We start from the raw sequence: 15,241 nt of genomic DNA, 5'->3' as shown, positions 1-15,241 counted from the left end.
AATGCCAGCAGCTCACCCTGGATTCAGACCCACTCAGCTTGGAATCTTGGCTGAGTTGCTGGGTGATGTTGAATGTATTATTCAACTGCTTTTAAGCCTCAGTTTCCCCAATTATCAAATGAGGGTGACAGTCCATGATCTCTACTTAAATGGTTTTGTGAGTGGGATGAGAAGGCATGACCAAAGCAAAGCCTTTGTCCTAGTGCCTGGCACAGAGAGGAAGTAGTAAGTGTTGGATCTGCTGTCCTTATTCCCAGGACAGTTCCTTCGGCGAGGGGAGGTGTTTTGGGATGACCTGAACTGCACCATCAAGTGCCGCTGTCTGGATTTTAACAATGAGATCTACTGTCAGGAGGCCTCCTGTAGCCCCTACGAGGTGTGCGAACCCAAGGGCCGCTTCTTCTACTGCAGCCCTGTGGAGACCAGCACCTGCGTGGTGTTTGGGGAGCCACACTACCACACCTTTGATGGCTTCCTCTTCCACTTCCAAGGCTCTTGTGCTTACCTATTGGCCCGGCAGTGTCTACAAACTTCCAGCCTCCCCTTCTTCAGTGTGGAGGCCAAGAACGAGCACCGAGGGGGCTCTGCTGTCTCGTGGGTGAAGGAGCTCTCTGTTGAGGTCAATGGCTATAAGATTCTCATCCCTAAAGGAAGCTATGGAAAAGTCAAGGTAAGACCCTCTCCATACATCATGGGGAGATGGAGAATCCAGAGATGCCTGGGGAAAGCTGCCCTCTGTCTACTGTTTTGCTGTTTGTCTTTCTATAGTGCCAAACAGGTAGACACACTTCTTGCCTTGGATGATGCTTCAATAAGCCAAAGTTTATTGGTGTAAAACCCTCATAGTGAGACCATATCTTGAAAAAAAAAGCACATTCACAGCCCTAGTTCCCTAACTGTTGGACACATGTTTACACATTTACATGAATACACATACATACAGGTATATGTCTCTCAGAAATCACAGTAGCAGAAAGACAAGCTTAGTTCCTCATAGACTTGGCTTACAATAATTAAAGTCATATGTCATGCCCAAGCTACAGGGCAAGAACCGAGTGCTTACCCCTAATTCAGTATAGCCTTGGGGTCATCCGTAACCCACCTTAGCACCCTCATCCTGTTTGCCCAAGAACTATTGTTTGATTCACAGAGAAACTTCCACATTGATTGATGTCTCCACAGGCATCACCCTAGAGCGGCTTTAGTCACTTCCTTAATGAGTCTTGTATGAAAAGATCTCAGGAAAGCTTTACCCAAATGCCCCTCTGGAGAAACCCCCCACTTCAGCCCACACCAACAGAGAAGAACACAAATCTCTGCTGGCCTGTTTAGCATATGTAAATGACTCCTGTTACAGGAGCATTGACTAAAGAGGGAAAGCCAGAAGCTACTAGCAATTACTCAATTGGTGGAGGCCTCAATTTTCATAATGTTAATGAAGACCTTGTTGTAACCATGTATTTATTCAAGCAATCATAAGTTGGAGACCACAAGGGGTGGTTGCTGTATTCCATGCAGTTCTTAATCTTGGTGCATGGTTGTTAAATAGAGTACCGACCAGAACTAATAAACAATGTGTTGTAGTTTTAATTACTGTAGCATAGCCAACAAAAGGCAAAACCAGGGAACTAATTCCACTTTTTGTGGCTCTGCCATTCTCAGGTCTGTGCAGTTTGTCAGCTTTATAATTAGGAAAGTGAGCTATGAGCACGATTGAAATGCCAATTTGCCTGTGATTTGGTTAGCCTCTCTAGGGACAGGTTCATATATCAGTGAAGGATTCTGGTACAAAAGTTTGGGGTTTTTCCACTGTAAATTTATATGGTGCCATTGAGTGCCATCTTTACGCTTGTGGGTACATACATTTCCGGCTAATTTTTTTCACCAGCTTTCCCAACTTGCCTGTGTTGTCAAACTGGTGTGTCTGATACCAGTAGTTGAAAAGAAAGCGTCATGCTCCGTCCCTGCTTTCCATTTTGATTAAAATTCTTTTTTTGCTCGCACTCAGACTTTTTACTTCTTTTTTCTTTTTTAATGAAAGAAAGGATACTGTCATTTCTTTCAGGCCCAGCAGCTCTGCTAATTTTGCATGGCTCCGTTCCACCGTCCAGGCGTAGGGCATGGATTCCTCAATTTTCTGTAGCGACAGAGAGATGTGGATGTGAATATAAATGCTTCAGAAAGAAAAGGTTATGTGACTCCAACTGCAAGCTAACAACGGCGTCCTTTTCCTTTTGCCAAATGGTTTCCAGTGCCTCTGAATACACCTGCTACACTGGGCAGAGTAGCTAGATGGATGCAGGCCCCTGACCCAGGGTGATGTGGGGACAGCCAAGCAGAGGCTGGGGAAACAGAAAGGAGCCCAAGAGTCCTGAGAGGAAGCTGACTTCCTAGCCATGTTGTGCCAACCCTAGAATGGCCCAAGTTGCAAACTACAGGTCCTCTTTCTCCAACCTTATCTCCATTTGTTGGATTAGAAACAGCATTCTTTTTTTTATAAGTTTTTTTATTTGAATTAGAAAGATTATTTTACATGTCAATCCCAGTTCCCTCTCCCTCCCCTCCTCTCCTGCCCCTGGCCCCAACTAACACCCTACCTATCCCATACCCTTTCTTTTCCCCAGGGAGAGTGAGGCCTTCCATAGGGGGTCTTCAGAGTCTGTCATATCCTTTGTGATAGGGCCTAGGCCCACCCCCTTGAATCTAGGCTCAGGGAGTATCCCTCCATGTGGGATAGGCTACCAAAGTCCATTCCTATGCTAGGGATAAGTACTGATCCACTACAAGGGGCCCCATAGATTTTCAAGGTCTCCTCACTGACACCCACATTCAGGTGGTCTGGATCAGTCCCATGCTGGTTTCCCAGCTATCAGTCTGGGGACCAAGAGCTCTACCTTGTTCAGGTCAGCTGTTTCTGTGGGTTTCTCCAGCCTGGTGTGGACCCCTTTGCTCATCAGTCCTCCTTCTCTGCAACTGGATTCCAGTTCAATTCAAGGTTTAGCTGTGGGTGTCTGTAGAAGCAGCATTCTTTCATTGTTTTTTTTTCCATTGAATCCATTCTCAAATGATAAAATTAACAATTTGGGTTTATATGTTAAGGAAGTTCAAAGAAAGCTAGCATAACTGAGCATCCATACCTGGCAAATGTCTCTTAGTGATTACAGGTTTTCTGGTTTCTCCTCAACACAAACCAGAATGGTTTAGGATAGATACTTCCAAGGGATGGGCAGGCCATCTATCCCACAGGGGATGAGGAGCTATGACTATGGAATGGGACCTGCCCAATACTTCTGCTGTAACTGCCCACAGCATGCCATCTTGCTTCATTCTCCTTTTCTATAAAGCTGGAGAGGTTGTCTCCTCAATCGGGCACCTAGGCTATAGCCAGGACTTGGATGCCCCCCACTCAGAGCTGATACAGGCAGCTTGAAGGAGTGATAAAGCATGGCTTTGGACCTCAGCAGGTGTCAGGTCCTGTCACGTGCTCTATCCTCAATTAAAAATAAAGAGAGCATCACAAGACCCTTTAAGGTTTCATGATCATCAACTAGAACAAACATGTGCTTCACCCAGCACAGAGCCTGGCACACAGGAGGCACTCAGAATCTGCTGGTTCCGTATTATCATTCCTAAGACCCACACTTTAGCCGGGTGGTGGTGGTGCACGCCCTTAATCCAGCACTTGGGAGGCAGAGGCAGGTGGATCTCTGTGAGATCGAGACCAGCCTAGTCTACAAGAGCTAGCTCCAGGACAGCCTCCAAAGCCACAGGGAAACCCTGTCTTGAAAAACCAAAAAAAAAAAAAAAAAGACCCACACTTTATGATTCCTCTTCTCTCTGCCTGCCCACCTTATCCCTGAACACATCCTCAGAGAGACCTGTTGACAAGGAAAGTGCCTAGAACATAAGGAGAAGGAAAAGCAAAGAGGTTTGTCCGTTACTAGGGAATTAAAGGTAGGAATGAACCAATAAATCATGGGTCAAGGGTCTTGCTCTCTAGGGGCTCCTGCTTTGACCCTTGGGGAGCATAAATATGGTGGCTAGCTGTGGCAAGAATAAAGAAAGCACCAGGAGAAAAGCTCTCCAACTGTAAGTTACAGGCTACTGAGGTGATGACAACCAGAATAGAATGAGAACAGAAACAAGGAACCTGGGGTGGGATTTGCAGGGACTACAGTAAAATCTAGAGGCTGATGGCTGCTGCTTTGAGGCATAGAAGACTTTGTCTCCTTGCTAGAAACAGGAACTTAGGTGAGAGGGAAGGAAAGTATCCAGCCATTAATGTACTTGGAATTTGAAATTTTACCAATCTTAGTGAAGATTTACTTTTCCACACCCCAACATGGACAACTTTGGCAGGCCGCCCTTCCTTATAGAATGGCCTTCTGCACCCCTATTGGCTTAACCCTACCTATGAGGTAGAGGCAAATGACCCAGCTCCTTGGTTTTTCTATCTCTAACTGCAGGACAGTTTGTCAGGCTTGTTCAGTCTTCTACCATTGGTGCAATCTGAAGGTTTATGCCCTCCCCATTCATATGTTGATGTTCTATTAATAAATTCTCATGAGGGTAGTCTTAGAAGATGGGGCGAGGAAACCCATAAAGAAATGATAATGGAACCTTATAAGTAAGATTAGCACCCTATAGAAAGGCCATAGAAAGCTAATTTGCCCTTAGTATCCCATGAATACTTATCTATAAACCAGAAACCTGGCCGTTACAAACACTAACCTGTTGGCATTCCTATCTTTAAAATTCTGTAGTTTATAAATATTTTATTGCAACTCAAGCAGGCTAAGACAGAACACTGGTACCAGAAGTAGGGTGCTGCTATGACAAATACCTAAAAAATGTAGTAGTGGCTTTTTAAACTGGGTAATAAACAGAAGGTTTCAGAATTTTGAGGTACAGACTAGTCAGAGCCTACATCACTGTGAGTAGATCATTAAGGGTAATTCTGTTGAGGGTCAGCTTCCAGTCTCAGAAACCTTGAGAGCAATATCTGGACAGTTTATCACCTTGTTTCCAACCCAGAATGTGATAACCATATGGCAGGCAACACTCCTGTCCGTATGTTTCCATATGATTGAAACCAGTGTGAGTCTAGGTTAACCTGGAAAGTTGGTGTTCATTTAAAGTTGCCCATAGAGGACCCTGGGGACAGGACTAATCATTTCACCCCAACTCTTGAACATGAATACCTTCAGAAGTGAGGCACAGTACATGTGAAGATAAAGCTTGACTCTTAGAAGCTTTTCCAACAACCAGTTCATGTTCTTTGGGCAACTGAGACTCACTCTTGATTCTTCCCCCAAGAAGAATTCAGCCACAGGAAAGACTAAGGGACAATTGAGTGGGCTACCGAGTTTGTCCTCCCACTTTGTGTCTGGTTTTAGCTTTTTCTTCTGTCTTCTCTTGGGCCCTGGCAGCAGCTGCCTGTCTAGGTACTTCCTGCTAGCAAGGAGGAGCTTCCTGAAATGCAAACCTCCTATGTTATTTCTTAGTTTACAACCCTTCAGGGGCTCTCTCCCTACTGAGTAGAAATTCAGCTCTGTTTGTGTTGTCTTGTTTTTAACATGGTTTAAAGGCCCTTCAAGGTCTCTTCTCAACATGGGAGCCAGAGTGGTTCCTTCAAAGTGGAAGTCAGATCCTGTCGATACTTTGCTTTAAAAACCCTCTTGGCTCAACATTTTGCTCAGAGCTAAAGCCAAAGTCCTGTCTTGTTCTGGCTGCTACCCTGCCTGATATCAGCTACCACTGCCCTCTCCTGCTTCCTCAGCTCAGCCTCTTGGAGACCCTGATGGCTATAGCACCCAGAAACACCTCCACCTTAGAGCCTGTTTCTCTCTCCCTGTGATCTCCCCCTCCAAGGCTTCTTCCTCTCTCAAATGTCACCTTCCCAGGGATCTGTGCCCTGACCATTCGCCTATAGTTACAAAACTCCTTTCTGAACACTGGGATCTGGAATCCTCACTCACCCATTGGATGTTGTACTCCTGTGCTTTGCTAGTAGTTAGTTTCCCTAAGCTAAATGCTAGGTTACACAAGGAAGGGAATTTTGATCAATTCACTTGTTGGTAACCTTAAACTCTTAGAACACTGCTTGACACCAGAGCAGCCCGAGGACTTGGTCTGTGTCTTCAGCTTCATCTCTAGCTACTGATATCCCCAGCAATCCTGAGTACCCCATGACTCTTCCCATCCCATATAGTCACCTCTAATCCCCTACCTTTATTTTATTTTTTTTTGTCCTGGAATGCTCTGCTCAACACCCACCCCAGGGTTTTTATCTGGTAACTTGAATTTATCTTTAAAAACTCAAGTCAGATTTAACTGCCTCTAAAAACCTTGTATGAGTCCCCAAGGCTGGGTTAAGTGTTCACTTTGTTCTCCCATTGCATCCATTGATTCATATTTAAACCTGACTACTATAAATATGTTTGTGTTCCTCTTCTTCGCTAGGCTGAGAGCTCCTTGAGGAACAAGGGTGGATATTATTTCCTTAACCCCATACTTCTTGGATCCTTGTGTAGTGCTTTATACTTAGCGAGTCTTCAGACTTGGTGATGTTGAGTGTTTGAATGGTATAGTTCAGATATCAGGAAACCCACTGTGCATCATGCTTAGAGTAAGCTCCTGGGGTGACCTCTAAGATCAATAGCATACCACAGTTGGTACAATCACATACCATCTGGCAGGAGGGCCAGTGGGTACAAAGGGCAGTGAGGGAGTCATGGAAAACATGTGTGATACTTAATGAATCTTCAGGGAAATCAAAGTGATGCACCTCTCCCTGGGCAAGAAGGGTGCCAGCCAGCCAGTCCCCAGAGGTATGCACAATGGCACTAAGAATTGTCAGAACTACTGGACTCAAATGCCTGGTGCCCTCTGGGTCACAGTTCACCATTACCTAAGTATTTTCCCCAGGCATTAGCCACAATAAGAGGTAAGACCGTGGAAACCTGGAAACTTTGGGTGACTGTTCCCTCCATGACAGTTACTCTGCTCTTCATTGCCAACCCGTGCTGGCATGCATACATGGCCACCTGCTCATCTGCCTTTTACTGTTACTGTTGGCAGGTTAATGACCTAGTGACTTCTTTGCCAGTCACCTTAGAGTTGGGGGCTGTGAAAATCTACCAGAGTGGCATGTCTACTGCTGTGGAAACAGATTTTGGGCTCTTAGTGACGTTTGATGGCCAGCACTACGCCTCCATTTCCATCCCAGGCTCTTATATAAACTCCACCTGTGGGCTTTGTGGGAACTACAATAAAAACCCACTGGATGACTTCCTCCGCCCAGATGGCAGGCCTGCCATGTCGGTGCTGGACCTGGGAGAGAGCTGGCGTGTCTACCATGCTGACTGGAAGTGTGGCTCTGGCTGTGTGGACAATTGTACTCAGTGTGATGCTGCTACCGAGGCCCTCTACTTTGGTTCTGACTACTGCGGCTTCCTCAACAAGACAGATGGCCCCCTATGGGAGTGTGGCACTGTCGTGGATGCCACGGCTTTTGTGCACAGCTGTGTGTACGACTTGTGCAGCGTAAGGGACAACGGCACGCTCCTCTGCCAAGCCATTCAGGCCTACGCCTTGGTGTGTCAAGCCCTGGGCATCCCAATTGGAGACTGGAGAATCCAAACTGGGTGTGGTAAGCTGGCATGCCATCTTATGGAAGGTGTCCCTATGCCAGGGGCAGGGATAGGATTTCAAACCTCCTCCAGACCCTTTAAAACTCATGGTCCAAGAATGAGGGTGGTGTTGAAATATCACCAATTATACATAATAAACTATGAAGAGATCTTTACCCCTCCCACTGTCATAACCAAGAAATAATGCACCATCGATGAGCATAAGATATCTAGAAACAGGAAATGAATGACAGAAAATACAGACTAGAGGAAACCCCATAGTGTGGATGGCAGCCCAGAGCTGAGCCAGAGGGAGGTGATTCCATAGTTGGAGTGGCTGTTGAGGAAATGCAAATGGTAGCTTAGGGGACAGAGCCCACATGGGGGAATGACCTCCCTCCTAGGTGGAGGATTCTGGTGCTGGCTCTTTAGCTCCTCATCTTTGGTCCCCCACCTCCAGGGCCCTCAGAATTTGTGCCATTTTTTTCTGCAGCATCTCATCTCATCTGATCAGAGAAAGGGCCTATCAGTAAGGAAGTCCTTTTTTTGTGTAGCCAGTAGTCAGGAAAGGCCTGGACTTGTGGGAGAATCCAGGTTCTTTACAATAGGCTTTTGGATGAAGTTTTCCCATACTGCTTAGCTGTCTGACTGTTTCTCCCCACCCCACTATCCCATTTTAATCTCCCCTTTCTTACTGATAGAAGCACAATAATAATTTATCTTCTTCCTGGTCTCTGGTTAGCTTTGCATGAGTAAATAGACAGCTGTTGTTCATGCCTTTAAGAAGCTGTGTGTGGAGGTGAGATTTAAGTCTCTCTGAATTCCAAGGCTAGATGGAGCTTCCCTCCACAAGCGTGGGTTGGAGCCACATAAATCATCATGTGTCAGATTCAAATCTCAGTATATTGGTCACACTACCAAGAAATGGTGTATCTTTCTTGCTATGTGACTTACTGACCAGCCTCCATTATAGCCAGAACAGCCATCTCATAACTCACATTCAAGTTGAATATGGCTTCTTGTTGAGCTTTATATAATCCAAGAGGATCCAAATTGCCCAACTAAATTTTTATAAATAATGGTTGTGTATTTTTCCCAGTGGTCTGGTTGTCATCGTACCCCCACCCACCCGCACTCTCTCTTACTGGGATGAATTCTATTTAACTCAGAGCCGGTTTACTAGACGTATGTCTGCTGGATTCAGCTAGACTCAAACATTTGTGTAGACTTGAACGCTTTTAAATAAGAGAAGTCAGCTTCTAAGGCACAGGCTATCCTCGGAAGGCAGCAGCTAGCTCCCAGCAAGCCTCCCAGAGGAACAGGCACACCAGCTCTGCAGACTGCTCGGTTTCTTTCTCATTTTTAATGTTCCAGGAATTCATTTCCACAGTCTGCCTCGGTCACACTCAGATATTTTAAGTGCCTTCTTGTTTGAAATTTCATGTCTTCAAATTGCTGCTCTGACGGGTACAATTTTCATTTCTCCTGAAAGTTTTATTTCCTTCTAAGAATGGGCCATGCTCTTTAAAATCAAGGCATCTCCTGTGTCCTTGGTGGAAGATTTGAAAACATCTTCATGACTGCAGATCACTAAGTAGTAACCCTCTAGTGAGGAGTGGGGCTAAGCTAGCAAGGACAAACAACTTCAAGGTGAAATTCAGTGGGTTCAAGTTCAGGTAAAAAATCTCACAGCCCCAGCATATAGAGAAAGCAATTGTGTCAATACTTACGCGTGTTCCCCTTCAGTCTCTTCCCCAGTAAGTGGCCACCTGACCTTCAGTCTGGGGCCTGAATGATCTGGGAGGAGCATTTTTGGTTTTTCTCAGCCCCTGTACTGGTTGGCTTCAGGTCTGCTAACCTATGACCGAGCTGTCTTCCTTTCTCCGCACCAGTGTCTACCGTGCGGTGCCCAAGTTTCAGCCATTACTCTGTGTGCACCAGTAGCTGCCCTGACACCTGTTCGGACCTGACGGCCTCTCAGAACTGTGCCACACCTTGCACGGAAGGTTGTGAGTGCAACGAGGGCTTTGTCCTCAGCACCAGCCAATGTGTCCCGTTGCACAAATGCGGCTGTGACTTCGATGGCCACTACTATACCATGGGGGAATTCTTCTGGGCCACAGCCAATTGCACAGTGCAGTGCTTATGTGAGGAGGGAGGGGATGTCTACTGCTTCAACAAGACCTGCCGGAGTGGGGAGGTGTGTGCTGTGGAGGATGGATACCAGGGCTGCTTCCCCAAGCGGGAGACTGTGTGCCTGCTCAGCCAGAACCAGGTGCTACACACATTTGATGGTGCCGCCTACGCATTCCCATCTGAGTTCTCTTACACGCTACTCAAGACCTGCCCCGAGCGTCCTGAGTACTTGGAAATTGACATCAACAAGAAGAAGCCTGATGTCGGGCCTGCTTGGCTCCGGGGTCTTCGGATCCTCGTGGCTGACCAAGAGGTCAAGATAGGAGGAGTCGGGGCTTTGGAAGTCAAGGTAAGATTCCTTGCTTCCTTTGAGAGTCTTCAGATGGAGTGATGGAACTTGCCCTTTTCATCTGGTTTGGCTTTCTTCTTTTGACTGTGAGTAGATTCTAAAAAGAACATGGCTCCAATAGAGTGGCATTTTTAAATAATTGACCCAAAATGAGACTCAAGCAGGTGGAGAAATGGAGCCAGGTGGAATTTTCTAAATTAAATAGAGCAACACTTACTCTCTATAAGAACAAGTCCCCACAGAACGCTATGTGCCAAGCACTATTCTAAGCCTTTTTCATCATGTAGGTTGTAGTATTACCTGTATCATCATATAGATGTCAAAACCAAGGCACAGAAAGATTGAGAAACTTGCTTCAGGGACACACAGCCTCCTTCCTTCCTTCCTTCCTTCCTTCCTTCCTTCCTTCCTTCCTTTCTTTCTCTCTCTCTATCTTTTTCTTTCTGCTGTTCATGTACTACTATCCTCCTCTGTTTTTCCCACCTCTCCATCATATATTTGTTCATTGTAGTGGCATTGGAAGCTGCAGTGTCACGCAGTGTACCCTTTAACCCAACAACTTTACTTGCAAATGTTCGTTATTATTAGTCATTGGTCTTGTTCAAGGCCTCTGGCTTCTGCTACACTACCCAAATAGGACCCTCACTATGGTTGTTTGAATGTATTTGGATCCCATAACTCATAGGGAGTGGCTATGTTGGATTAAGTGTGGCCTTGTTGGAACACATAGCTTTCAAAATAGGATTTAAGTGCAAGTAGGCTGGATACTGTCGTTTCTGTCCTTCATACTGTACTATCCCTTCTGCATGTAGAAGGGAGTTCATGTTCACAATAATAGAAGTCAAGGTAAGATTTCTTGGGGTGCCTGCATGCTGCCTCCTCTCCCTCTGATATGGGCTAATATAGCCATGATCGGGTGTCCAGGTTCATTTGTTCTGGAAGGAATCTTGGGAATCACTTAGAGCAATGTTTGATTCCACAGGAGATGCCAAGGGGCTAAGCTGACTTGGCTAAGATGAGGTGGTGTAGAGAAAGGATTCTCCCTGCTTTCAGTCTAAGGTGAATTGAGTGGCATTCTGAAAACAAATGTTACCATCATGCAGCCTAGGGAGATTACATGACAGACATCCACAGACAGAAAAGGCTGTGTTCTCAGCCCCATTAGTGAATTGACAGAGATTAATCTAGTAAAGGAATAACAGGCATAGGTGAATGGACAGCTAGACATTAGCTCTCCTCGATGCACTGCAATGGACTGGGGCACAGGAAAAATTAAAATCTGCTGGCAAAAGAAGTAGCCAGAAAGGAGTGGAGGAAGGGCGCTGTCTGGGAAACAGCACTTGCAGGGAAATTGGCTGCAGGAGTAATACAGCCTTTCAAGATAGTTTCACTCAGTGTTTTTGTGTGGGACTAGCTTAAGGCCTGGGACACACTAAAGTAATGAGAGAACAGAGGTTTCAAAAGAAAGAAACAATCCTGGGAATAAACAGGTGATATCTGTGTGCAGTTTACATACACCATCAGCTCCTTGGCATTTTCAAGGAGCTGGTCCTGGCACAGAGTTGGCTCTTTCCCAGAGTATGTGATCCCTCTCATTCTCTGAAACAGTGGGTCCTCCATGGGTCCCTGTCATTGATGGCAGTGCTTTCAATTTTTCAGCTTAATGGTCAAGATGTGGAATTACCCTATTTCCATCCCTCGGGGAGGCTGGAGATTTATCGAAACAAAAACAGCACAACCGTAGAGTCTAAAGGCGTGGTGACAGTCCAGTACTCTGATGTGGGCCTATTGTACATCCGGCTGTCCACCATGTATTTTAACTGTACTGGAGGCTTGTGTGGCTTTTTCAATGCCAATGCCAGTGATGAGTTCTGCCTCCCTAATGGCAAGTGCACAGACAACCTGGCAGTGTTCTTGGAGAGCTGGACAACATTTGAGGAAATCTGCAATGGCGAGTGTGGGGACCTGCTGAAGGCCTGCAACAATGACTCCGAACTGCTCAAGTTCTACCGGGGCCGCTCCCGGTGTGGTATCATCAATGACCCCTCCAACAGCTCCTTCCTGGAGTGCCACGGGGTGGTTAATGTCACTGCCTACTACCGCACTTGCCTTTTTCGCCTGTGCCAGAGTGGGGGCAATGAGTCGGAGCTGTGTGATTCTGTGGCCCGCTATGCCAGTGCTTGCAAGAATGCAGATGTAGAGGTGGGCCCCTGGAGGACCTATGACTTCTGCCGTAAGTTAGGGCTGCATGTTTGGTGGTGGTGGGGAGGGTTGGGCTGGGGACACATGCTCTACCATGGTATCCTAGTCAGGACTTCTTAGTTGGACAGAGCTCACAGGGAGTCCAGTGACTTGTATTTGGTCTCTTTACCCCAAACTAGACTGCTTCTCACCCTTATCTTCATTTCACATGTGTTTTTTTTTTTTTTTGTGTGTGTGTGTGTGTGTGTGTGGTTTATATGTGTGCATGTGCACATGTACGTGTGTGTAGAGGCTAGAGATTGACATTGATATCTTCCACTATTCCTTTCCACCTTACCTTTTTTTGGTTAATGATTTAGATTTTCACAGTGTGAGTGTGTGTGTGTGTGTGTGTGTGTGTGTGTGTGTGTGTGTGTGTGTGTGGTTGTCATTGGAGGCTGGATAACATTCAATGCCTTGGTGCTAGAGTTACAGACCATTGTGAGCATCCCAATATGGGTACTGGGAATCAAATCCGGGTCCTCTGCAACAGCAGTGTGTGCTCTTAATTGGTGAGCCATCTCTTCAGCCCCTCCAATGTTATCTTTTGAGACAATGCCTTTTACTGAATCTAGAGCTCACTGACTGGCTAGACTCACTGAACAGAGAGCACCAGGGATCAATCCACCTCTCTCAGTGCTGAGGTTATAGGTACTCAAGCTTTTATATGGTTGCTGGAAATCTAAACTAAGGCCTTCATGTTTGTGTGGCAGATACTTTATCAACTGAGACATCTCCCAAGCCATCCTTCTCATTCCTAAACACACAATATCTTTTCACTGTAGAGCAGTTAGTCATCCCATTGACTGGTGGTTTTATCTACAGAGAGCACAGGCACTGGGTTAAAGGACCAGAAACCTTGGTAATGGCTCTGTGGGTACCTTCCCCTTGGGGGAAGAAGAGCCCCATTCATTTTGGTAGGGTACAATCATCTGGGAAGCTCTTCAAGGTGTTGGAGATCAGTGTTTCTCCCTGACAATGGCTATTAAGACAGTCCCATGTACCTGGCTCTTCATTTTGTTCCCAGAGTATGTGATCCCTCTCATCCAGGCAGTGGATAAACTAGTAGTCATTAGAATAATTTATGAGCAGACAAGATACCCAATAGCCAGCTTATCAGGAGAAGCAGAAGGGAGTGGCTGAGAGGGTGGAACCCATGCAGGACAGTAAGGATGGCATAACCAGGACTTCTATATATCACTCTCTCCCACTAAAAATTTGGCCCTAAACCAAAATTTAAACCATGAAGATGCCAACTTCTGGGTCTGTGTATCTCTCTGTCATGACCCACTCTATGTTTGATCATTAAAAAAAAATAAATAGTTTTGAAGTTACACTAATATTATGAGCATTTCTATGTACTCGTTACCCAGATTAAACCTACTGTATGCAGTCTATCCCTTTTGTGTTCTTTTCCCATCTGCCCCCCTCCATCCCAATCTGAGAGAAATTTGGGCTTACCGTGGCCCTTTCCTCAACGCTCGGTGACTGTGACAAAATACCCAAGGGAAACTGACTTACACAGAGAGAAGCATTGTTTGGCTCATGGTTTCAGCTCAAGGGTTCGTTGGCCCTAGTGGCCCCGTTGCTTTTGGGCCTGCAGTGAGGTTAGAGCATGGTGGGGTACATATAGGGGAAGGAAACATGTTCATTGTATGAGTGGGAGGGAAAGGAAGGACTTCGTTCTCACTATCCATTTCAAGGCACACCCTTAATGTTCCAAAAACCTGTTCTGGAGACCAAACCTTTAACTTTTGGGGGACATTTGAGATTCCAATTAATCACCCATCCCCACTAGTTCTTCTGTAGCTATTTCCTGAGACTAAGGTCATTGACTTACATACTTGTAGTGCAGTCATCTTCTTTAGGAACTTTAATGTAGATAGAACAACTTAACATCCACATCCTAGTTTTGTCATTTAACTCAGTAGTAGCTTTTATGTTTTTTCCCTCTGCACGGATCTAGTCTAGGTTCATATGTTAATACACATTTCTTCAGTCCTACAATATGTTCCGTAATATGATTGGAACAACCCCTTAGCTTTCTGTGCCTTTAAAATAGAATGGCTTCTTATGTAGACTTTGGTGTCACTCAAGGTGAGCCTCAACTGTGCACCCCATCCAGCATCCTCACAAACTCTACAAGCAGACTAAGGCTATGCCCAGCCTGCCCCCTTGTGGGTGAGCTGCACGCTATTGTACAGGCCAAACAAAATGCAAAGTGTGGGGAGATTTTTTTTTTTTTTTACATGCTCCTTTGCTGCTGTCCATCAAAATCTCTGCCCTGGTTCAGCACCTAATGTCAATTGATTCTGGCTTGTGCTATACATTTGCACTGTGATTACCAAATGACAATTCCAGGTCCAGCACTGTCTTCCCTACTTTACCAGTCAGGAGTTGCCATCCCAATACAGGCAAGAGCCTTCCTATCTCTCCCAACTGGCCCTCAGTTGAATCACCCATCTACTCTCATACCTCATCTCAACAATATGGACATGGATTCTATTTTTTAAGGTCTTATATTTCATATTACATTTAAAAAGTATTTTGGTGTTAAAATTGTTCCATGTTTGGCCTATAGGAACCTTTGAACTGACTCCTGTCCTTTGTCATACCTCTGCTGTGTGTTTTAGCACTGTCTTACTTTCTAAGCAAACATGGTTCTCTGTATTCTCTTCACCTCGAGCAACATGCAGCACTCATACTAAGAGACTCTACTCCCTTTTAGTGAGGAGTATTACAAAGACAAACATCTGGGTACCAGTTACCCAGTGCTCTTGGGGGTATTTTTGTTTGGGAGTATCTTTCAGTAGAGTTATACACACATGTGTACACACACACACACACACACACACACACACACACACACACACACACCCCTTTA

The 15,241-nt window shown here is 45.6% G+C and overlaps 1 protein-coding gene across 2 annotated transcripts in view; it reads left to right on the top strand.

Annotated features, from left to right (window-relative positions):
- LOC100753259 (tubulin-specific chaperone cofactor E-like protein) overlaps nt 1-15,241 on the top strand; it is a 142,815-nt gene that overhangs the window by 87,386 nt on the left and 40,188 nt on the right. For both annotated transcript variants that reach the window (XM_027411878.2, XM_027411879.2), the window contains 4 exons: nt 258-670; nt 7,081-7,651; nt 9,524-10,116; nt 11,776-12,349. In XM_027411878.2, coding sequence (XP_027267679.1) covers nt 258-670; nt 7,081-7,651; nt 9,524-10,116; nt 11,776-12,349 — 2,151 coding nt within the window. The remainder of the gene's footprint in view (nt 1-257; nt 671-7,080; nt 7,652-9,523; nt 10,117-11,775; nt 12,350-15,241) is intronic.

Source organism: Cricetulus griseus, chromosome 4 (assembly GCF_003668045.3).
Source record: "Cricetulus griseus strain 17A/GY chromosome 4, alternate assembly CriGri-PICRH-1.0, whole genome shotgun sequence".
NCBI classification, from domain to species: Eukaryota; Metazoa; Chordata; class Mammalia; order Rodentia; family Cricetidae; genus Cricetulus; species Cricetulus griseus.
This window is presented reverse-complemented; position numbering and strand designations above follow the sequence as displayed.